This window comes from Alligator mississippiensis, chromosome 5 (genome assembly GCF_030867095.1).
Source record: "Alligator mississippiensis isolate rAllMis1 chromosome 5, rAllMis1, whole genome shotgun sequence".
Classification (NCBI taxonomy): Eukaryota; Metazoa; Chordata; order Crocodylia; family Alligatoridae; genus Alligator; species Alligator mississippiensis.
This window is the reverse complement of record NC_081828.1, coordinates 84,309,244-84,329,716: the sequence shown is the minus strand read 5'-3', so window position 1 is coordinate 84,329,716 and position 20,473 is coordinate 84,309,244. Positions and strand designations below refer to the sequence as shown.

General features: G+C 51.0%; 1 protein-coding gene across 1 annotated transcript; it reads left to right on the top strand.

The window, feature by feature from the left end:
* Nucleotides 1–975: 975 nt before the first annotated feature.
* LOC106737757 (zinc finger protein ZFP2) lies at nt 976–19,213 on the top strand. The gene is made up of 2 exons (XM_014611409.3): nt 976–1,055; nt 8,634–19,213. Exon 2 carries the CDS (start codon nt 8,671–8,673, stop codon nt 10,474–10,476), a length of 1,806 nt encoding a protein of 601 aa, XP_014466895.2. The 5' UTR covers nt 976–1,055; nt 8,634–8,670; the 3' UTR covers nt 10,477–19,213.
* The last annotated feature ends 1,260 nt before the right edge of the window (nt 19,214–20,473 follow it).

Sequence of the window (20,473 nt, the reverse complement as noted above, 5' to 3'; positions counted from 1 at the left end):
TCAATTATGGCACACAAGGACAATTACAGCACACAAGTACAACGGACTATGGACAATACCACCATCCTGCCCGTCACTCAGCTCAACTGTCCTCTTCTGCTCAGGCCTCCTTCAAGGTCCTCCCTTGAAAGCCATGCTTGAATCTTGCCAACTTTTTGTACACGGTTATCTCCAAGATACAGCCTTTCTGGTATACCCCAAAGAGCTACAACACTTTTTTTTTTTTTATTATTTCATATCTCAGGCTGAATTAAGCAAATCAGTTCCCAATTCCCTGACCGTGCAGAACTCAACTGTCAAAATCTGTGTGGCACTACCACCAGCAAGCATCCTCCTTCCCAGACTCTTGAGCCTGGGACCTCAGATGCTCCCAAAACCCTGGCAGGCATCCTACATGTAGGCCCAAGGAGGAGGTCTTGGGGATGGGATGCCCCTGAGCCTCACCTGCGGTGAGCCCAACAGCTACACCTCTCCTCCAGGGTCTCACCATCTCACCCCTCCATTACTGCAACATCTTTCTCCTTTGGCTTGACCCAGTAGGTGCGCTCCACATAAAGGCAGCGCTGTCCGGGGGGACCCGTGGAACACTTTCGGGGCCCACGCAGCGCACGTGCCACATCTGAACTCAAGTACACGTAACTAATGAGCGTGCTCCTGCACCCCACGTGCGCGCTTCGCACGGAACAGCAGTCCCAAGGCCGCACCTCGGCCCCGCAGACCCAGGTACCCCAGGCCTACGGACGCCTCCGCTGGGCTTGAAGCAGCGAGACACCGAAGTACACACCAGCCAGCCCTAGCACCCACCCCAGGTGTGGGGCGCTCGCAGCTTCCGTAGCGATGATGCCCACTGCGCATGCGCAGCACGCAGAGCCCGAAACAGAGTAGGTTAGCCTTGGAACCGGAAGTCGATCTGCCCCGAGGCACGTGAGTGCCGGGCCTGACCGGAAGTGTTTCAGGGGACGGCCCAGTGGGGCACTTGCTGGGGGGGGGAGGTGTTTGGTTGGGACACCGGTCGGATGTGAAGGGTAGAGGGGGAGCGAGCTGTCGGCAGCTGGGTGAGTGTTCCCTGCTCTTGTGCACCAGGAGATTAAGAGACCCCGGCCCTCTCCCTAAAGGGCTCACAGGAAAGGCCGCGGCACGCGCGTTGCGGGAGCGATAGAGACCATTGTGCCTGTCCTGCGCGGGTGGCAGTGGGGTCGGGGGAGACCGTTGCGCGCGCCCTGTTGCGGCGTGGGGATGGGGTTAGGAGAGACCGCTGTGTTTGTAAGGCGGGAGAAACCACTGCGTGCGCCTGGTGTGAGGCGGGCACAGGGATGGCGATGGGGTTGGGAGCCCTTGCTGTATGCACACTGCTGCGGGGTGGAGAGTGTTTCACGCCCCCGATGGGGGCATGAGAAGTGGAGAGGAGTGTGGAGCTATGCTGCCTGCGCCCTGGAGATAGCTGCCCACCTCCCCTGCATGAGAGCAGAAGGGGGAGCCCCATGGCAGCCTGTTGGTGGGAGATTGTTTTAGGGCCCACTCCCTCCGTAGGCTGCTGTGCTATATGGCAGTGCCTGCTGGCTGTCCAGGGTGACAGCCCTGCTGTGTGCCTTCCCCCTCTGTTTTGGGGGCCCTGCGCAGCCCATCTGGCTTGGCAACTCAACTGAGGGAACCTCTTGTGCTACTTTGACCCCTGGCCCCAGGTCAGGTTGTGTTGTCTGGAGCCTGGTCCCATGGTACAGCAGGGGCAGCTCTCCCCCAGGAGTGGCCCTGCTGTTCTGGGTGACTACTTTACCAGCACAGCCTGCTGTGCTATCTGCTCAACCAGGGCGGCTCTTGGTCTCTCTCCCAGGCCTGCCAAGCCATGGCCACTGCTAAGGCGTGTATCATATAGAGCAGGGCTGTCTGACTTCTGATCCAGTAGGGGCACTGTAGGCCTCAGTTGGCCCACACAGGAACTCTTAGCCCCCTTTGTTGTTAGAAGGGGCCGCTAAGCATGTAACAGCTAAATACTTGTGGTGACTAAAGTGAAAACAGGGATCAGAGTGGGAGCCAAAAGTTAATAACACATTTCACTAACACGCATCTACTTTTTGTGTGAGGGTTGGTGATGAGCTATGAAGTAAGATGGGTTCCGTAGCTGACCCTTGAGGGACTCCACTAGTGCTGGTAACAGCTCCAGTACTATCAAGTTTAGTTTCATCTGCTGCTGTTTAACAAAATGAGTATCACTACTGGGGCTGCAGGTAGGGCTGGTGTTAATTCTGGCTGCTGGTGGTGAGGATCTGGGTGTGCACAGATGAGTGAGGAGTGCTACCTGCCTCAATTGTCTCCTTAGATTATCAGGCCTATTTATGTCACCTTGAGGGACGGGGGCCTAGGCCCACCAAGTAACCTAAAGATCTGCCTCAGATGGGGAGGCTACAGAAAATGTGACAACTGATTACTAGGGACGAATAATTTTAAAAAATCAGGGATGAGAGTGCTGGTCAAAGGTTCATAATAAGAATACCAAGGGGCTTACATTATCAGGGACCTTGAATGCTGAAGAGGTGATTGTGATCCCCATGCCTAGCCTCTTGTATAGTGGTGGCTGGCAAACTGCCTGTAGCTGATTCCTGTTTGATCTAGTGCAAGTCTCTTAGACTATGAAAAGACATCGTCTTTGCCCCAGGAGAAAGTGCAATTGTTCAGACATCCATGTCTCTTCTCCCAAAAAATGGTTCACAGGATATGAAGTGCTAGCTGTTTGTCCTGGGCCATTGCAGAGTGCATCTTAACAGTTGTACTGGGATTGCATTATTGATTGCATTATTGATGCCATTTTCAATGGCAGAAAAGGGGCAGTACATTCAGCCGATCACTTAAAACCTGATTGAAAAGGTGACATGTCCATGCCAATCCTGGAACTTCTCTGTTCTAGGACAAACATGGGCACAACTAGCCCCAGGACATTTGCAACCTTTGTTCCCAGCCTTAGAAGACCAATCAATCTATATTTTGAAATGCCCAGTGATGGCAAATCAGTTATATGGGGTGCTGTGACTCCCAAGTGGTGAGTGGAGGCAGACACTGAATATCCACACTTTAAAAAACTGTGCATTGCTCTTACTCTTGACATTTTTGGTAGCTTCCAGCCATTAGATGTTGCGATACCTTTATCTGGCACAGCGAAGAACCCTCTGCTACTAGATTTCTGTTCTACACGTAACTCATCTTCAGTCTGTCACTTGGCAGCAACAAGGACCAAGTTCAGCTTTAGAGTTTTACACAAATTCTCTGTTTTGGCTTGAGACTCCTTCGAGAAACCTGGGGAAATGATTGCTGTCTGCATGTTTCCAGTGTGAACAACTCCCACACTCACAAGCAGTAGTAAACTACAACAGGGTTTATTAAAGAGGAACAAATAAACCATCTTGGGAGAAACTTTAACAGTGAGTAGCCCAACTCAACCCACCGTTAACAGTTGGTCACAGTCAGTGTGATCAGAGTTCTTTTCCAGACTCATGCAAAGTGAAGTCATTAACTGTGGGACTGGTATAGATTCTAGTCCTAACCTTTCCCCTGTTCTTTCTAGCTGGCTCAGTTACCCTTAAAGAAAGGTGCTAGTCCTGTAGCAGGGGATTCTGCTGGATGATTACGAAGCCAATCTAGAGGCTATCTACTACGTAACCCACATGAGGTAGCTGCTGCTTTCTGGAGACTCTACCACCTATACCAAAATGGCAGGTACTTGGTAGGAGGACCCACACCAGAGGTTGTGATGCTCCTCACCATGGGTAGTTTCCTATTGTCACTGTGGGGAATCGCTACTGCCACTCACCACTGCTGGGGTTTACTGCTGGAGATCACTGCTCTGCTGCTTACCACAGCTAGGGAACTGTTCTGTGCCTTTGTTGCCCATGTCAAAATGGCAGAGGGTTGTGAATGAAGTACCAGAAGGGTCTGTCCTGGGCCCCGTTTTTTCACAATGTTTATTACTTATTTGGATGTTAGAATAGAGAACTTCTTCAGCAAATTTGCAGACAACATGAAATTGTGAACACAATGGAGAAGAGGACCGTAATTCAGAAGGATCTTAACAGATTGGAAAGTTGGACTGGAGCTACCTGGACGATGTTCAGTGCTGACAAATGAAAGGTGCCAGACCTTGGGAAGAATAATCAAAAACACAAGTATAAAATGGGTTACATATGGCTGAATGGCAGCTCTCCAAGAAAGGATATGGAAGTCTAGGTGCAAGTCATGAGAGGTGTCAGGGCCTTTTCAGTTGGCATTGGTTAGTCCTTATCTGTAGTATTGTATATCATACCTACATTATTTGGCTTTTCCCAAATTCAGAATGGAAGTTCAGTACTATTACAGTATACAGTACTATTAGTCTACTTACATAGATGCCTGGTAAGTGTATACTTAGCTTAACTGCATAACATGACACCAGCCACTGTTTTGTTTTGGGTTTTGTTTTTGTTTTTAAAGAAATGTCAGTTGTCTATACATTGGCTAATGCACAAACTGCCTAAATATGTGCCATCTTCCAGCCCCCACTGTTACTTTTGTAACATAATTGTACTCTCTTTAACTGCATACAGACTGGTGCTTGAAACTTGAAGGGTCAGTAGCTGTCAAAGGACTTCCTCTAACAGAGACCCTGAATAAGGACTGGAGCTAGTTAGTTTTAGGGCTTCTAATACCACTTTGCTTACAGCACATAATCACCATCGACATGAAGTTTCGATAAGTCATATCCGAGGGCTGGAAGGATTCCCAGGTTGTAATCTAGTCCATAGATGCTCAGCCTATGCAGTCGTGTGGGTTAGATCCCACAAGCATGAGGTCAATCCATGAGCCAGCACAATCTAGTACATGTCACCTGGACTGCAGAGTTCCCCATGGGTCCAGAAATTTGGCTTTGGGAGATTGATGGCAGCATTACTAGCTGCAGCTCTGGGAGCAATTAACTCTCCTACTGCTCCCCCATTGTCAAATTTCTGGACCTGTGAGGAGCCCTTTGGGCCAGATCCAGCCTGCACGCTGGAGGTTAAGCACCACTGATCTAGCCCAAACCTGTGCTCAAGGCAGGGCCATCCTTATGTAAGCCATCCCAGCCATGCATTTGTCCAGCTAGTGTTTAACTTACAATGAATACATTCCACAGTTTCTCTACTTCATTAATGTGCAACCAGAGTGCTGCAACTCCCTGGGGTGCTTCCAGGTGCCTTGAAGTGCTAGGACAGGGGTGGGCAAAACGGCAGATCCAGCCGGTGGCTGGGCTCCATTTCCCAGCAGCCACAGCCCCTGCCCTGTTGCTGCTGCTGATTTCCATGGAGACCTCAGGAGCGGTGGTGCCATGACAGTGTGGGGCCAGGTTTTCCATGGAGACCGGCCCCAGCAGTGCTGGCAGGGCACGCAGCTGGGCAGGGAGCTGCTCCGTGGCCAGGGCTAGGATCTTGCAGTGGTGACAGCATGGTATGGAGCCAGGACAGAGTCTCATTCTGCATGCCCCTGCCTGGGGTGTACGGGCATTAAAAAAATTAACATTTTTCGTGAAAACTGAAATTTATCTGCAGAAAGTTCCTATTTTGCAAAAAAGACATTTTGAGTGGGAAGATCCTTCCTACCAAGAATTCCCAACCAGGTCTAGTCATAGGTATGCCCTCGCTCTGGACCACACTAAAACTGCTGCAAGATCTCAGCCCTGGAGCAGCTCCATCCAGCTGCGTGCCATTCCAGTGCTGTTGGGGCTCGTCTCCATGGAAACCCTGGCTCCATTCTATCATGCCTAGCCACTGCTGGGGGTCTCCATGAAAGCCAGCCGCTGTGAAACGGGCAGGGGCTGCTGGGAAATGGAGTCCTCCATGGGCCTGATGCAGCCCATGGGCCAGACTTCTTTGCCTGACCCTGTACTAAGACAGAAACAGATAAGCACAGGCTCAGGCTTGTCCCTGTCTGTCCAGTCCCCCACCACCACTGCCTTGCTCTTCTGCAGTGAGGTAACTACTGTAATATATAAACCAGTTTTTGAAATTTGGTGCCGCTCAGTTTACAAAAATAATGGAGAAATACCTTGAGTCCAAAAAGGATGAGAACCACTGATCTAGGGAACCTGCTCCAATGCTTAACTGCACTCCTAGTTATAAAACTCTTAATACCCATCCTAAATCTCCCATTTTAATTTTACACCCATTATTTATTGTCATTCCCTGTGGAGACTCAGAGCTTTTGCTTACCATCATCTTTATAATAATTCTTTTTGTATTGAAAAAAACAATTTTCAGCTTCTTCCCTCTCTCCTCCCTTGTACTGTATCTTGTCTTTTAGATTGAAGTCCAAGTTCTTCACCTTTCCTTATGTCTTGTTTCTAAGCTTCTGATTTTTTCTGGATCAGTGGATATTTTAGTTTGTCCACTTCTTTTTTTAAATATGCTGCACCAAACTGGATACAGTACTCCAGGTGAGGCCTCACTTGTACTAGAACACATTGGAAGAATATACTCCTTTTGATTTGCATAGACCACTCCTGTTAACATTTGTTTTTTGCAGCAACACTTTACCATTGCAGTTCACTATAATGCCCGGCTCCTTTTCTGTACCTACTGCAGCTGAGCCATTCATTCCATTTTATATTTGTGCATATGACTGTTCTGTCCTAAGTACAGTACTTTGCACTTCTCCTTATGAAACGTCATCCCATAAATTTTGGACCACTTCTCCAATGTATCAAGGTGATTTTGAATCCTAGTCCTGTCCTCCAGGGTGCCTGCTTTCCCTTCCCCTCCCCCCATCTTGGTGTTACCTGCAAATTTACTAAATACATTCCATTAGCTTTCTTTGGAGAGCGTGTATTTCAGGCCTGACACTGTGCACTTAAACCAGAGCATCAAACAGGTTGCCCCTCCTCTGACCTGCGTCCAGAGTGTGGGCTCTTTTTGGGCCAGCTCTGGACCAATCTCTGAAGACAAGAGCAGTGATGGCAGAGTGAACAGGGTCAAGGACCCACAACTGTTAACACAGCCATTGTTTGCCCCTTCCCCCCCACCATTGCCAGAATGTATACCCAGAGAAGCTCTTTACCTTGGACTCTGGTGGCAGGTCCTGTCCCTCTCACCATCCTCCTGAATTCCTGGCGCCAACAGGAGCCCTGTGAGGTGGATTCAGCCCACAAGTTGTGCACTTATCACCCCTGTCTTCAACACTATTTCTTAAATACATTTGCCTTTCTATATTACAATTAACAAGCCTCCTGTTTCCTTGCAGTAATGGTCCACTAGTATTAGAGTGCTTCCTTTTGCTTTATACATGTTTTTAAAACTCCCTGCTCTTAACACTAGTGACCTTGGATTTCTTTTGGTATTTTTTTGTTTCCCTTACTGATTTTCTTCAATTCTCCAGCTTTTATGCTATGTTGAGGTTGCAGTTAATTAACTTCAGCCTCACCTTTCTCATGCTTTCAAATGTATGTTTACTTCCCCTGTAAGTCTGGCTGATTTTTCAATTAATCAGCATGGTTACCTTTCTCAGTGATGGGCTGATGGCGTTTGTGCATCTGGTAAAATCTTCCTGGATGCTTTCATGCATATTTTCTTAAATAAATTATTTCTCCCAGTTAACTTGACTTATCATTGTTTTTAGTGTTGTTAATGCAGACCCGTTTTAAAACACCAACATTTTTTTTTTGCATGTAAAGATTGGGATGCTGGGTTGACTCAATAACCATTCCCACAACTGGCTGAATGCAGGGGCTGGGGCTTGCTCTGTGTCCAGAAACAGGCTGCTCCTGAGTGAGGCTTGTGGCCTGATGTCTGGAAATGGCATATTTTACAGTGCACAGGCTTGTAGCAGCTGTTGAGGTCTTTCCCTGGCTTGGGTAGTGAATGTAGCAGGATCCTCCCTTGTGCACACAGATGAATTCCTATGGGCATAGCTCAGTCCCCACTTCCTCTAAGAGGTGGTCTTTCAGGCTCACAGGTCCCACCAAGTAAGCTGGAATCCAGGCTTGTGGTAGTGCAGAACACTAACCCCTGGCTTTGCCTCTGCTCTCCCCAAAGGGCAGTGAAAACATTTCTACAGGGCAGTGGGGGAGAGACATCTTCCCTAACACAGACTGAGGAGCAGGGCCAGCAGGTGAGCTCAGATGCTTGCAGAGCAGGAGGAGGAAGTAGAGAAAGCCTGTAAATATGGCAGGGCTGGCAATCTGGATGAGGAAGACGAGGAATATTTTGAGATGCTCCATCCTTGGTCCCAGTGATATCCTGGCTCTCCCCTCTTCTAAGAATATATCCTGTGCCTTTCCTCAGTCACTTCTGGCTCTTGCTGCTGTGTTGCCTCCTCTTCTGCATGATCTGGTTCTGCTGTGTCCTAGCTCCAAGGCACAGCGAATTTTGTGGATGCCCCCCACTGCCCTGGGTTTGTCTATTTCTGAGCTGCCCTGGGGGCAGTCAAAGTTAAGAGTAGCCTTGAGCACCAGGTGTCAGGTACTGGAACCCTTATCAGGAAATGCCAGTTTGTGATAGGGGCCTTGTCCCTGAGGAAAAGCCCAGGGCCTTGCCCCATGCTTATCCCTACACCCCTATCCTATGATCTCACCCATTCCCTGTCCCAAAGATGGTTTTCTAGTCTCTAATGCCTTCCCTTTTTCTCCTGATCTTTTGCAGAGGATCCAGTTGCTGATCCCTAGCCCAGGCAAGAGTCATGGAAGACAATCCCATTTCTCCAGCCAGCGAGCCCCCTTCGCCACCAGGGCACATCCGGATCATTGAGGCAGATAGCTCAGTGGAGGAGGAGGAGGAGGAAGACATGGGGACCCTGAAGAGAGCAGCCCAAGGGCAGAGCAGGAGCACGGAGGACCTACAGATGGTGGGGGTTTCCCTTGAGAGACAAAGGTTTTCGTCCTCTCCTAGCCCCACTGGATGGTGCCAAGAGGGGCACAGCCCTCCAGACCACCATAATGCTGATGGTCTGGGCCAGAATGGATGTGAGGAGGAGGAAGTGGCCACTCTGTCATGCCAGGAGGTCCCCCAAGCTGAGGCACCAGGGAAGCAGCAGTCCTGCAAGCCATTCCGGTGGAAGCAGCGGCTGTATGAGCAGTTGGAGTCCATTCGGGCTGCTGCTGCTCCCCCTGGCCAAGAAGGTGGGGAGCCAGCTGGTGCCGATGAAGCAGGGCCGTCCCGGGGCAAGCAACTGCGGCTGCTCCAGGGTTGGGCTACCAACTTCCAGAGGAAGAAATATCTCTTGGAGAATGGGCAGGGGGCTGGGCTGAGGGACATGGGCTCCTCCCCATCCAGCCCCAAGGAGGGGGGACAGCGCCTGGTACTAGGGCAAGGCAAGTATTGGGAGTGGGAGGGAGCGGGGCCTGGTGCCTGTTCCCCCAAGCTGGCTGAGCCTGGCAGTACGTACTCCAAGCCAGACTTTGTGCATCTCATTGATGAGCACGGGATCTATTCTACTGCAAAACTGGTGCTGGGCGGGGCAGCAGGTGAAGAGCTGGAGGATGTGGTGGTGCTGCCACCCCACCTGAAGCAGGGTGGGGCTGGCCCTGAGCTGGAGATCCGGGAGGTGATCATAGATGAGAAGCCCTTCCAGTGCCGCGTGTGTGAGAAAACCTTTAAGCGGGCCTGGGAGCTATTCAGCCATGAGGTGGTGCACAATGAGGAGCGCCCCTTCCACTGCGACCTGTGTGAGGCCTCCTTCAAGCGCCATTCCGACTTCAAGAGCCACCGGCTGGTGCATACTGAAGAGCGTCCCTTCCACTGCGAAATGTGTGGCAAGAAGTTCAAGCGGTCGTCCAACCTGCAGGAGCATCGGCGCATCCACACTGGGGAGCGTCCCTACCAGTGCGCCTGCTGTGACAAGAGCTTTAAGACGCCTTACGAACTGCAGCGCCACATGCTCACCCACTGCACTGAGAAGCCCTTCAAGTGCAGTGACTGTGGAAAGGACTTTCCCACCACCAACTCTCTGGTGCTGCACCAGCGCCAGCATTGTGACGACAAGCCCCATGTCTGTGGTGTCTGTGGCAAGAAGTTCACATATGGACATAGCCTCAAGGTGCACGAGCGCGTTCACACTGGTGACCGGCCTTTTGTCTGCCCCATCTGTGGCAAAGGCTTCAAGCAGTCAAATGCTCTCTCCTCCCATGAACGTGTGCACACCGGTGAGCGTCCCTTCATCTGCAAGACCTGTGGCAAGGCCTTCAAGCAGTCATCGTACCTAGTGATCCACGAGCGCTCGCACACTGGGGAGCGCCCCTACAAGTGCGAGATGTGCGAGAAGGCCTTTGCCCGTCCCTCACTCCTGCTGCAGCACCACCGCGTGCACAGTGAGGAGCGCCCCTACAAGTGCAGCTTCTGCGAGAAGTTTTTCAAGGACCTGTCATACCTCACAGTGCATGAGAAGGTGCACACAGGCGAGACCCCCTACAAGTGCAGTGTCTGCGACAAGGGCTTTGCCCACCCTTCCAACCTGCTGCAGCACCAGCGTGTACACCGTCATAGCTGACCTGCCCCCTCACCTGCTTCTCTCTAGACTCCAGCCCAGGCCCCTGCAATGTGGCCTGTACAGTGCACAGTTCCTGCGGAGTGAACCCTACTCCATCTGTGGGGGCTCTGTGGGGAATGCCTGTCCCAGCATATGGCATGGGTTGGAGTGTGTATTCTTGGAGGCATTCACCTGGGCTGTGCATGCCCTTTGCACCAGCCATTAAGGAAGCTGGGGCTTGCTGCTCTCTGCACACTAGGCAGGGCCTCCTGGCATGCTGCTAATGTGGCCTCTAGGTCTGGGGAGGTCTGGACTGGGGAGTATCTGACTGCCTGCTTACTTCCAAGAGCTCTGGATAAGAAGGGTAAACTTTCAGCTTCCCTACATGTCCTACTGGCATAACTGCTATGGGGGGCTTGCTCTGTGACACCTCCACAGCCTGTTTAAAGAGTTGGGAGGGTGCTTAGTAGGGTTAATCCTGAAGGAAATTAATTTGGCATCTCAGAGCCTGAAAAAAAGAGCAGTGCTAAATTTGGCCATAGCAAGTTCACCTTTTTGTACTCCGTCCACCTGAAAACTGTCTCTGTGAACACCAAGGAGAGGACCAGGTTGCCCTTTAAGCAGGGGCCTGGCCTGAAAGGGATTAGGGAGTTGGTAGTTGCACTCCTGAAGCACTGACCCACAATAGGGTATCTCCAGCACTGGGCACTGCAGGTGCCAAGCAGGCTGACCCCCATCAGTAGAACTCTTCCTTCTGCCTTTCCCTCTCCCACCCCAGTGCTTGAAAGTGCTCTGTCAGCACTATTGCTCCCTGGGTTTCCTTTCTTCTGAGAGCACAGTATTTGCTGAGGGAGTGATACAGGCCCAGTGTGGCTGCCTCCAGAGCCCTGTATATCTGGGAAGTCTGAATTCCTTGATGAGTTCTGGAGTGGGGAGAGGAGGCTGGAAAGTGGGTCCCTTTGCTACTTGGACGGGGCTTCCTGATGTGTCCTGCTGCACAGGGCTAGCCAGTTGTTCCTCTCCTCTGCCTTTCTCCCTTGCTTGCACAGGGTGAGGCTCAAGGGAAAATGATGGACAGTTAGCTTCAGGTGCCAAACCACCTCCCTCTTGGCGCTGGTCTGAGCTCCCTGACCAAGCTGTATTCTCATACCTAGAGACCTTCCAAAACAACATTGGGTAGTGCAATAGTGAGAGTGCAGTGTTGCAATGTTACCAGATAACCAGAACCTGCCTTGTTCACTTCACTGTCACTTCCCCAGTGTTGCTGAGAATACATGCCTTTGACCCCTGGGATTCTTGTCAAGCCCTGGTGAGGGGTTGGGGAGGACTCTGGTTGAAGCCCCAGCACATTTGTCCTTCTGAGGGTTATAGGAATTCAGTCTGTTAGGGCCCTCTGCACAGCCCCCCAGGGGAAGCCAGTTCAGTCTAAACAAAAGCAACAGGACACCCTTTTCTGGCTTGCTTATAGATTGCAGGAAAGCACAGATGCCTGCTTGCTGTGGGTGGGAGCAGAGGCTTGGGTCCTTAAGGCAGAGATAACAGCAGGCCTACTCTGGAGAGCAGGTTGTGGGTCAGGCTAACTTAGTCTGAGGCTGCTGTTTCACTTATAAGCCAATTTGAACTCAGACACAGCCGGTCTCTCCCACCATGTTCACATTTTGTGCTTGGGGTGAAGGGAATGGACCAAGATGAGCCTGCCAGCCCGTTTGCATGGGAGGAGACTAACCTGGTCACAACCAGAGTGCTACATGACTCTTGCCAGCTGGCCCCATAAAACTGGTGGAAAGGACCTAGAGGGATGGGACAGGTAAGAGTTCAGAGCCGCGGAGCAGGCAGTGTATCCATCCTGTTCATTGCTCCAGTACCTAAGGATCCCTCATACAGGGTGCTGCACAATTGCAGGGTAAAAAGCAATCCCTGCTCTGGAGTTCTTGGAGGGATTCTGCAGAGCATCTGCAGAGGAGACATGTCCTGCAAGACCCTGGTGAGGACAACACAGGTATCCTTGGTTGAGAGCGAGGAGGGGCAAGTGCCACACTAGGCTAATGGGATGTTTCACAGTGCAACACAATGTCTCCATAGGACTGGTTGTGAGTAGGCCTATGCGAATAGGGAGGTATTCAGTTCGGATTCAGCCAATTTGGAGGACAATGATTCAATTCAGTAATTCCAATTACTGTTCCTATTTGATTTGGCCGAATCGGCTTCGAAAGATTCAGTGCTGATTTGGAGAGATTCAGTGATTCAGATTGACTGGAGAGAGGCAGGCACAGCCGGGCAGCTGCAGGTTCTCCCGCGGCTCCTCTGGCTGCGCTTGCCTCTCCCTGGGTTGGGGTAGTCGTGGGAGAAGCCCCCATGGCTGCCCTGCCTGACCCCAGCCTCCTGGCACCTTAAAAAAAAAAAAAAAAAAGGCTCGACACTCACCGGCTGCAGCAGTGGTGATCAGGGCCTCTGGGTGCTCGTGGCAGAGCCCCCCTGCACAGCATGGGGCAGTAGGGATTGCCACCTCCCCCACCTGGCACCTGCGCAGTGGCACAGGTGGAGGGTGGCTCAGCAGGGTGCTGTGCGCTGTCCAGGAGCTGGGGCCGCTGAGCCTAAGCACTGCCGGGATCTGGGTGACTGCTGCAGCTGGTGAATGCGGGGCTTTTTTGCTTTTTTCTTTTTTTTAAAGTGCTGGGAGGCTGAGGCTGGGCAGGGCAGGGCAGGGCAGCCATGAGGGGCTTCCCCCATGGCTTCCCCCGCTGCCTGGGGAGAAGCAGGTACAGATGGAGGAGCCGTGGGAGAACCTGCAGCCGCCCGGCTGTGCCTGCCTCTCCCCGACTGATCCAAATCTTTTCTGAATTGATTCAGATGCTCTGAATCGATTCAGAGTTTTTAATGGGTCTCCTGATTCAATTCAGATTTGGAGATTCGTCCCCCGAATCGGGCCTAATCTCCAAATCAAATAGGCAACCGAAGCTACACACAGCCCTAGTTGTGAGCAACCTAAAGCAGGTGAATGGGGGCAGCATCGGCTATAGGGCAGGGGTGGGCAAGATGCAGCCGGTGGGCTGGATGCAGCCTGCCAGGTCATTCTATTCGGCCCGCAGGGCCCCTAAAAAATTTACAAAATGAATATTTATCTGCCCCTGGCTGCCTGTCATGTGGCCCTCGATGGCTTGCCAAAACTCAGTAAGCGTCCCTCCACCCAAAATAAGTGCCCGCCCCTGCTATTAGGAATATTGTGGTGTGGGCTAAGGCCACTGCACACTTGCTGCTGCTGGGAGAGGCTGTTTGCCCTGTTGCTGGCAATGGGGCATGCCCCTGTCACTCATCTCCCTGGTCTTTGGAGTGCAGGGGGACCCAGAGCAGGAAAGTGGCAGGAATGGCTGTACTGGGAGCAGGTGGTACAGCTGCAGTGCTGCCCATGGGCCACCCATGAGTTACAAAGTACTCTGGTAGATGTACTGGTGCATCCTGTGGGGACCCAGAGTCCTTCTTTGTCCTGGTTTTGGCTGCTGCTTAATGCAGTAGATGCTGGATCTTCTGTATCCAGGGCAGGGTGGTTTGGCCTGTCATGCAAGGAGGCATGTGACTTGGGTTTGAGCTTGCTGCAGCTTGGGGCCTATGTCCAACCTGTAAGTGGCTGCAGCTCTGCTCTGCTTTGCTGCAGTGAGAGTCACCTGCCACTCAGTCTCCGAGCCACATGAACAGCATATCAGGGCTCATCAGCCACATTGGTTGTGCACAGATTTCACACACTAATCTGTACACTTGCATGTACACATGCACATACATGTGTGCACATACCCACACAGTAATGACCTGCAGCTCTCTTGGTGTCTACAGGGCCTGGATGGGGCTGAGAAAGATGGTCCAGATTGTGATGGAGCCAAACTGTGGTCCCTTCCTCTGGGGAAAAGGAAGACCACTGTGATCCGTGATTTTTAGGTGGTTCTTGCATTTCAAGGTGCTAGGTCAGCCAGCTGTAGGCTTAAGGGAGTCTTAGTGGAGCAGAGGGGATGGACAGCCCTATGTTTGATTACTGTCTGCAAATGTGGACGTAGTCTTTCTGGACTTCAGAAAGGCCTTCGACACTGTCTCTCACCCCATTCTCGTTAAAAAATTAGGAGATTGTGGTGTCGATGCCTACACAATCAGATGGGTCGCTAATTGGCTGGAGGGCCGCACCCAGAGAGTGGTGGTGGACAGGTCATTTTTAACTTGGAGGGATGTGGGCAGTGGGGTCCTCCAGGGCTCTGTCCTCAGGCCCGCACTGGTTAACATCTTCATCAGTGACTTGGATGAGGGGGTGAAAAGCGCCTTGTTCAAATTCGCAGAGGACACTAAGATGTGGGGAGAAGTGGGCATGCTAGAAGGGGAGGGACAGGCTACAATTGGATCTGGACAGGTTACAGGGGTGGGCGGATGAGAATAAGATGGGATTCAATACTGATAAGTGCAGGGTGCTGCACCTTGGGAGAAAGAACCAGCAGCATACCTACAGGCTGGGGAACTCCCTTATCATCAGTGGAGAGGCAGAAAAGGATCTTGGAGTCATTATAGACTCCAAGATGAACATGGGCCACCAATGTGGGGACGCAGTCAGGAAGGCTAACCGCACCTTGTCATGCATCCACAGATGCATCATGAGCAGGTCCAAGGAGGTGATCCTCCCCCTATATGAGATTGGTCAGGCCGCAGTTGGAGTACTGCGTGCAGTTCTGGGTGTCGCACTTCAGGAGGGATGTGGCCAGCATGGAGAGGGTCCAGAGGAGGGCCACTTGCATGATCAGGGGGCAGCAGGGCAGGCCCTATGAGGAGAGGCTAAGAGACCTGAACCTGTTCAGCCTCCACAAGAGAAGACTGAGTGGGGATCTGGTGGCCATCTATAAACTGGCCAAGGGAGACCAGCAGGTATGGGAGAGTCCCTGTTCCCCCAAGCACTACTGGGTGTAACAAGGAATAACAGCCATAACTTGACGGAGAGTAGATTCAGGCTAAATGTCAGGAGGCACTACTTTACAGTCGGCGGCTAGTATCTGGAACCAACTTCCAAGGGAAGTGGTGCTTGCTCCAACCTGGGTGTGTTTAGAAGGAGGCTAGATAGACATCTAGCCAGGGTCGTTTGACCCCAGCATTCTTTCCTGCCCATGGCAGGGGGTCGGACTTGATGATCTGCTCAGGTCCCTTCCAACCCTACCAACTATAAAACTGAAACTATGAAATGTGGAGCAAAGTGAGGAGCAGTTCATCTGTGTCTGACTCAACTTGCCTAGTGAGGGCTGCTTCCAAGGGATGGGCATTACTAGGATCCTCTTTACTGAAATGCAGGGGCCATTTGCCCCTTGCACCTAGAGGAATGGGGTGACTCAGGGCAGTCTCCAGGCCCCCAGTTGCTGCTCCTGCTGCTAAACTCCAAGTCGGTTCTCACTAACTGTTTTGTTGCTCTTTCTGTCTGACCCTCACTGGGGAGAAGGCTAGAGGCTGGACCTTTCCCAGTGGAGGCAAGAACTGGGCCTGCTCCCATCTACATTCACTTACCTGGACTTGGCCTGTTCCTGCTGCAGTCCTGGAGATGCCTGGCACTGCATTAGCCTTCCCCACCCTGTACTAAAACACCAGGGCTGGATAAGACTGTGGTCAAATGCTGTAATCCCTGCCCCCTTTTGTATGGGTCCTGTGGCACAGGGTCAGGGTGAGCCTCAGGCTCTGCTCCTTGGCCTTTACACACTAATTACAGGATGGTTATTTAATGGTGTTTCTGTCTCTTCACTGCTCTGGCCTTAGAGCTCAGGATCTCAAGAGTAACCCACTCAGCTCTCAGCAGTGAGTGCTGAAGCACTGGTGAAGCTTTAAAGCTAAATCCTAGCATCAAAAGAAGGGCAGGGTGGCCTTCCTTACGCCCTGACTGCAGCTAGGGAGCAGTCAGTGAATGATCTCAATATTGATACTGAGCCCTAACCAGTGTTTCATAGATGAGGGGCCATCCTTGTTGGAACCACAGAGTCTCCACTTCAAAGCTCCATGGGATTTTAAAAGTACAGGTCAGGAAAGTGGGGACTAAATGGCGTGTGACTAAAGAGGGAACAGGTACGTTACTTACCTGCTATCATGCAGTCATGCCAGCATCATAGCCTGAACGCCTAGTCTTGGGCTTTCTGCCCAGCTCTGCTAGTGTCTCTTCTGACCAAGCCCCTGTGTCAGCCCAATCATGACCCCCCTCTACCTCTCCACATAGCTGTGCCACTGTCCCACATCACTGACCTGCATTTATGTACCATTTCAATGTTAGCACTCCCTACACATCTCTGCTAGTGCCCTTCTTTCTGAAGGCACAGCTCCTCTCTGGTTGTAGTCATGCCTTTGTTTTGCTGAATCCCTGAGAGGAGGCTTTTTAATGTTCTGTGACTAGTTTTCCTGACAGGTGAAACACAGGGGCCTCTGTCACAGGTTTTCACTGATCTCAGCAGTAAGTTGTGACATCTTTATTCTTGACATTCTTTCTATATAATACTGATGTAGCCAGAGAGTCCAGGCCTTCCTTGCTGAGATCAGCTACATCACAGCTTCCTCAGGATATACAATAGAGGAGACAATATTTGGGGGTCCATCTCTGCTCTGGGAGACTGCAGTTTAGCTCTGGGGCTGAATTCTGATTCCAGCTGCCTCCAGAGTTACCTGCTTTACTCAGCTCCCTGGGACCAAGACTGGATTGTGATCTCGGGTTCCCCAGTGCAAGTGTGGAGTAATCCCCTGATTGCAGGAGGGTAAGCTGTATGGGTCTTGCAAAGACCCTTAGAGTGATTGTGGAAGATTGTCAATGTTGTCTGCCGCTCTCGTCAGCTGGCCACCCACACAAGTTAACTGAGCTATTTATAGAGTCTCCTGGCCAAGAGACCTGGATTCCACTGGACTTAATGTTCTGTAGATGGGGGGGAAAGATGGAGCAGAGGGAGTCGTGGCCAGGACTGTCAGGAGCCGTAAGTCAGGTTCCCTGCTCTGCAAGGTTTATTCCCAGTAAAGATGCTTGGATATCCTTCTCCATTGCTAACTGGGGAGTATTTTACAAACCTGATGTTGCCCAAGGGTATTATCCTGCTTAGTTTCTGGCAGAGGTACATGGGACACTTCTGCCTCTTCTGCACCACTGTTAACAATGGTTAATGGCTTCTGTGCTGCTGGTGGCATTATGGGACTGGAAAGAGGATAGACAAGAAAGGCATGGGGTGGGGGGGTGGGGAGGGGTCTGTTGTGCAGACAGTTTGGAGAAGTACCAGTCTTCCCAAATGCTCTTATGGCAATGGCCAGGGCTGAAAGCTTCTGGGACAGGGCTGTGACTTTTACCTGGCCCTGTCAGACCTGCAGTATCAGTAATCACCATTGCAAAGCATACAGAAAGGAAAGGAGCAATCAGGTCTGGCATATCATCCTTTGCCTTCACCTGGATGGTCACACCCCTGAGCTGCAAACCTGCATAATGGCCACATCTGCCCATTAGCTAACAATGCCTTTACTAACACCAGGAATCCTAGACTGCTGGATACCAGGAAGTGGAAAGTGAAGGTGCCTGCCACAAGAACCTTCGCTCAACCTTATGCTCATGCACCACCCTTACAGATAGTGTGCACTGTTCAGGGAGTTGGGCTCAGATCAGGGATGGGTAAAATGCGGCCTGGGGCCCAGATGCAGCCCACCAAGCCATTCTATCCAGCCCGCAAGGCCCCTAAAAATTTTAGAAAATATTAATCTGCCCTGGGCTGCCTGTCAAGTGGCCCTAGATGGCTTGCTGAAACTCAGTAAGCAGCACTCTGCCCAAAATAATTGCCCGCCCTTGGCTCAGATGTTTCCAGTGTGGAGCCTTGAATTTTCTCTATGCTAGGAAAACTTGCTGAAATCAGTGACTTCTAAAGAGAAGTTGCCCACACCATCCTGCACTCAGACATGGAGCCTGCCCCATAGAAACAACCTGCTTCCTACCTAGTTTTACATCTCCCAGCACACACGATGCCACCTGTCCCTATGTAGTTATTTACCCAGCACAAAATCTACAGGCCACTAACACCTCCCATCTCACTGCTGCAATCTCCAGTCACAAGGCTTGCCACTATACCCCCAGCCTGCATAACAGCCCTGAAATGTGATATACTGGGTCCCATAAGTGACACATGCACCTCTCCCCTGACCACGTATAGGAGATTCAAGGAGGGCTGCACAGAACCTGAACAGAGCATACACAGATCACCTCCTGCCATGATCACTGCTCTGCCAGGATGTCATGACTGAGCTGCCTGCTGTTCAGTGTAGTGCCAGCTAACACCATGGGGAGAGGGATGCGTAGCCATGTTACTCTGAAGTCAGGCAGAAGGCTGGGCAGGGTGGTATCTTAGAAACTAACTGATCAGAGATGCATAAACTTTCCTAGGCAACAGCCTACCTCATCAGATGTTATGAATGGACTTGCAAACCACAGGGATTCTAAATAGAAGGGAATTTAAATGCAAAGGATGGGGGAGGGGGCACTTGAGAGAGGTGAAGGTGGGTTGAATAGGTCAAAAGGGATAAATAAGGTAATTAATCCATTGATGGACATAGAGGTTATAAAAGCTATCCCCAGGTAGTGGGATAAAAATCCAGTTTCTACTGAGACCATACGTAATGGAATCCAGTCTGTGGATGATTCCTTGTTCTGCATTTTCATATTCAAGTTTTTAAAGTTTTGTTAAGGACAGCTACTCTGGAGTTAAGTGATGGAATATTATACATGGAAGTTAAAGTATTCTTTGCGTCTTTCTGGTTTTGATGTCAGATCAGTGTGCATTCATTCTTTCATGTAGGAATCTCCCCATCTGTCCACTATGGACAGCAGTGGGACATTGTAAGCAGGTGATGGTGTATATGGTCTCTGTCTACAAAAGCATGTGTCAGTGATCCAGTTAGTTTCTCAGCTGCTACCCCACTCTGCCTTCTAGTTAACACTATGGGCAAATGGGGAGAATTCACAATTCCCAGACTACAGCCAGCTGTAGGGGGCAGAGATCATTTTGTGGGTATACTGGAGGTCTAGCTGTTAAAGGCTTGTGCTTTGCTAAATCTAATGTTCTAGAATGACAAGACACGCCCCCCTCCCCCCCGGAAAACCTTAGCTTTGCAGCCCTGAAGTCTTGTTGCCAGTAATACAAGGGATAAAACTCTTGTCAAACTTTAAACCCCAACTCTTGATAGGTGCCCTGCCCCCCAGCTGCCATCTTGGCTGCCATTTTGGAAATGGAGGTTCCACCCTTTTACCCTGGGAGTATTCCTTTTGGGGTGTGGGGGGGGGGGTGCCACCTTGATTGCCATCTTGGAACTGAAAGTCCTGCCTTGTCACATGATCCATGGCCTCTGATAGCTCCACTCATATGACCACAAAACCCACTCCCTGCTTGCTGCCATAGTGCCATGGTGGCCTAGAAGCTCCTAGCTTGTTATATGGCTCATGACCCCATAAATTGCAACCACATGGCCCCAAAACCCAAGATGGCTGCCATGTTGATCCCAGAAGTCCCATCACAGTCTGTGACATCGGAATGTGTAACCCTTGCTGGGAAACATCACCTTCAAGAGGGCCTACCCTCATGGCATATGGCCCAGCCCAAGGGCCCCAAAAGTCCTGTCCTCCCCCATCCCCACCAGGTCATGAGACAAAGGCACAATCAATCAGGTAGTGAGGAATTATAATCCCCTGTATTTCAGGGGCATCAAACCTCCCTGAGAGTAGTGCTGAACCAATTGGAGCAAGTATAGACTGGAAGCCCCAGACTGACTGTTTTCTGAAGTTTGTTCAGAAACACTCAAAAGCAGACTGTGTGTTTCCAAGACCATGCTAATGCAGCCAGAAATAAATATGTATTACACAACATCAGTAAGACCCTTGATTTCCACATTACCACCAAGGCTTTCCAGATGCGTGCTGAGAAAATGCTACCATAGTGACAGTTCTGAAGGGTGGGGGGGAATTAAGGAGAGTACCCCCTCCAGTCCAATAGTTGCCTGAGAA

Coding starts and splice junctions, on each gene's coding strand:
- LOC106737757 (XM_014611409.3), top strand. CDS start 8,671: ATGGAAGACAATCCCATTTCTCCAGCCAGCGAGCCCCCTTCGCCACCA.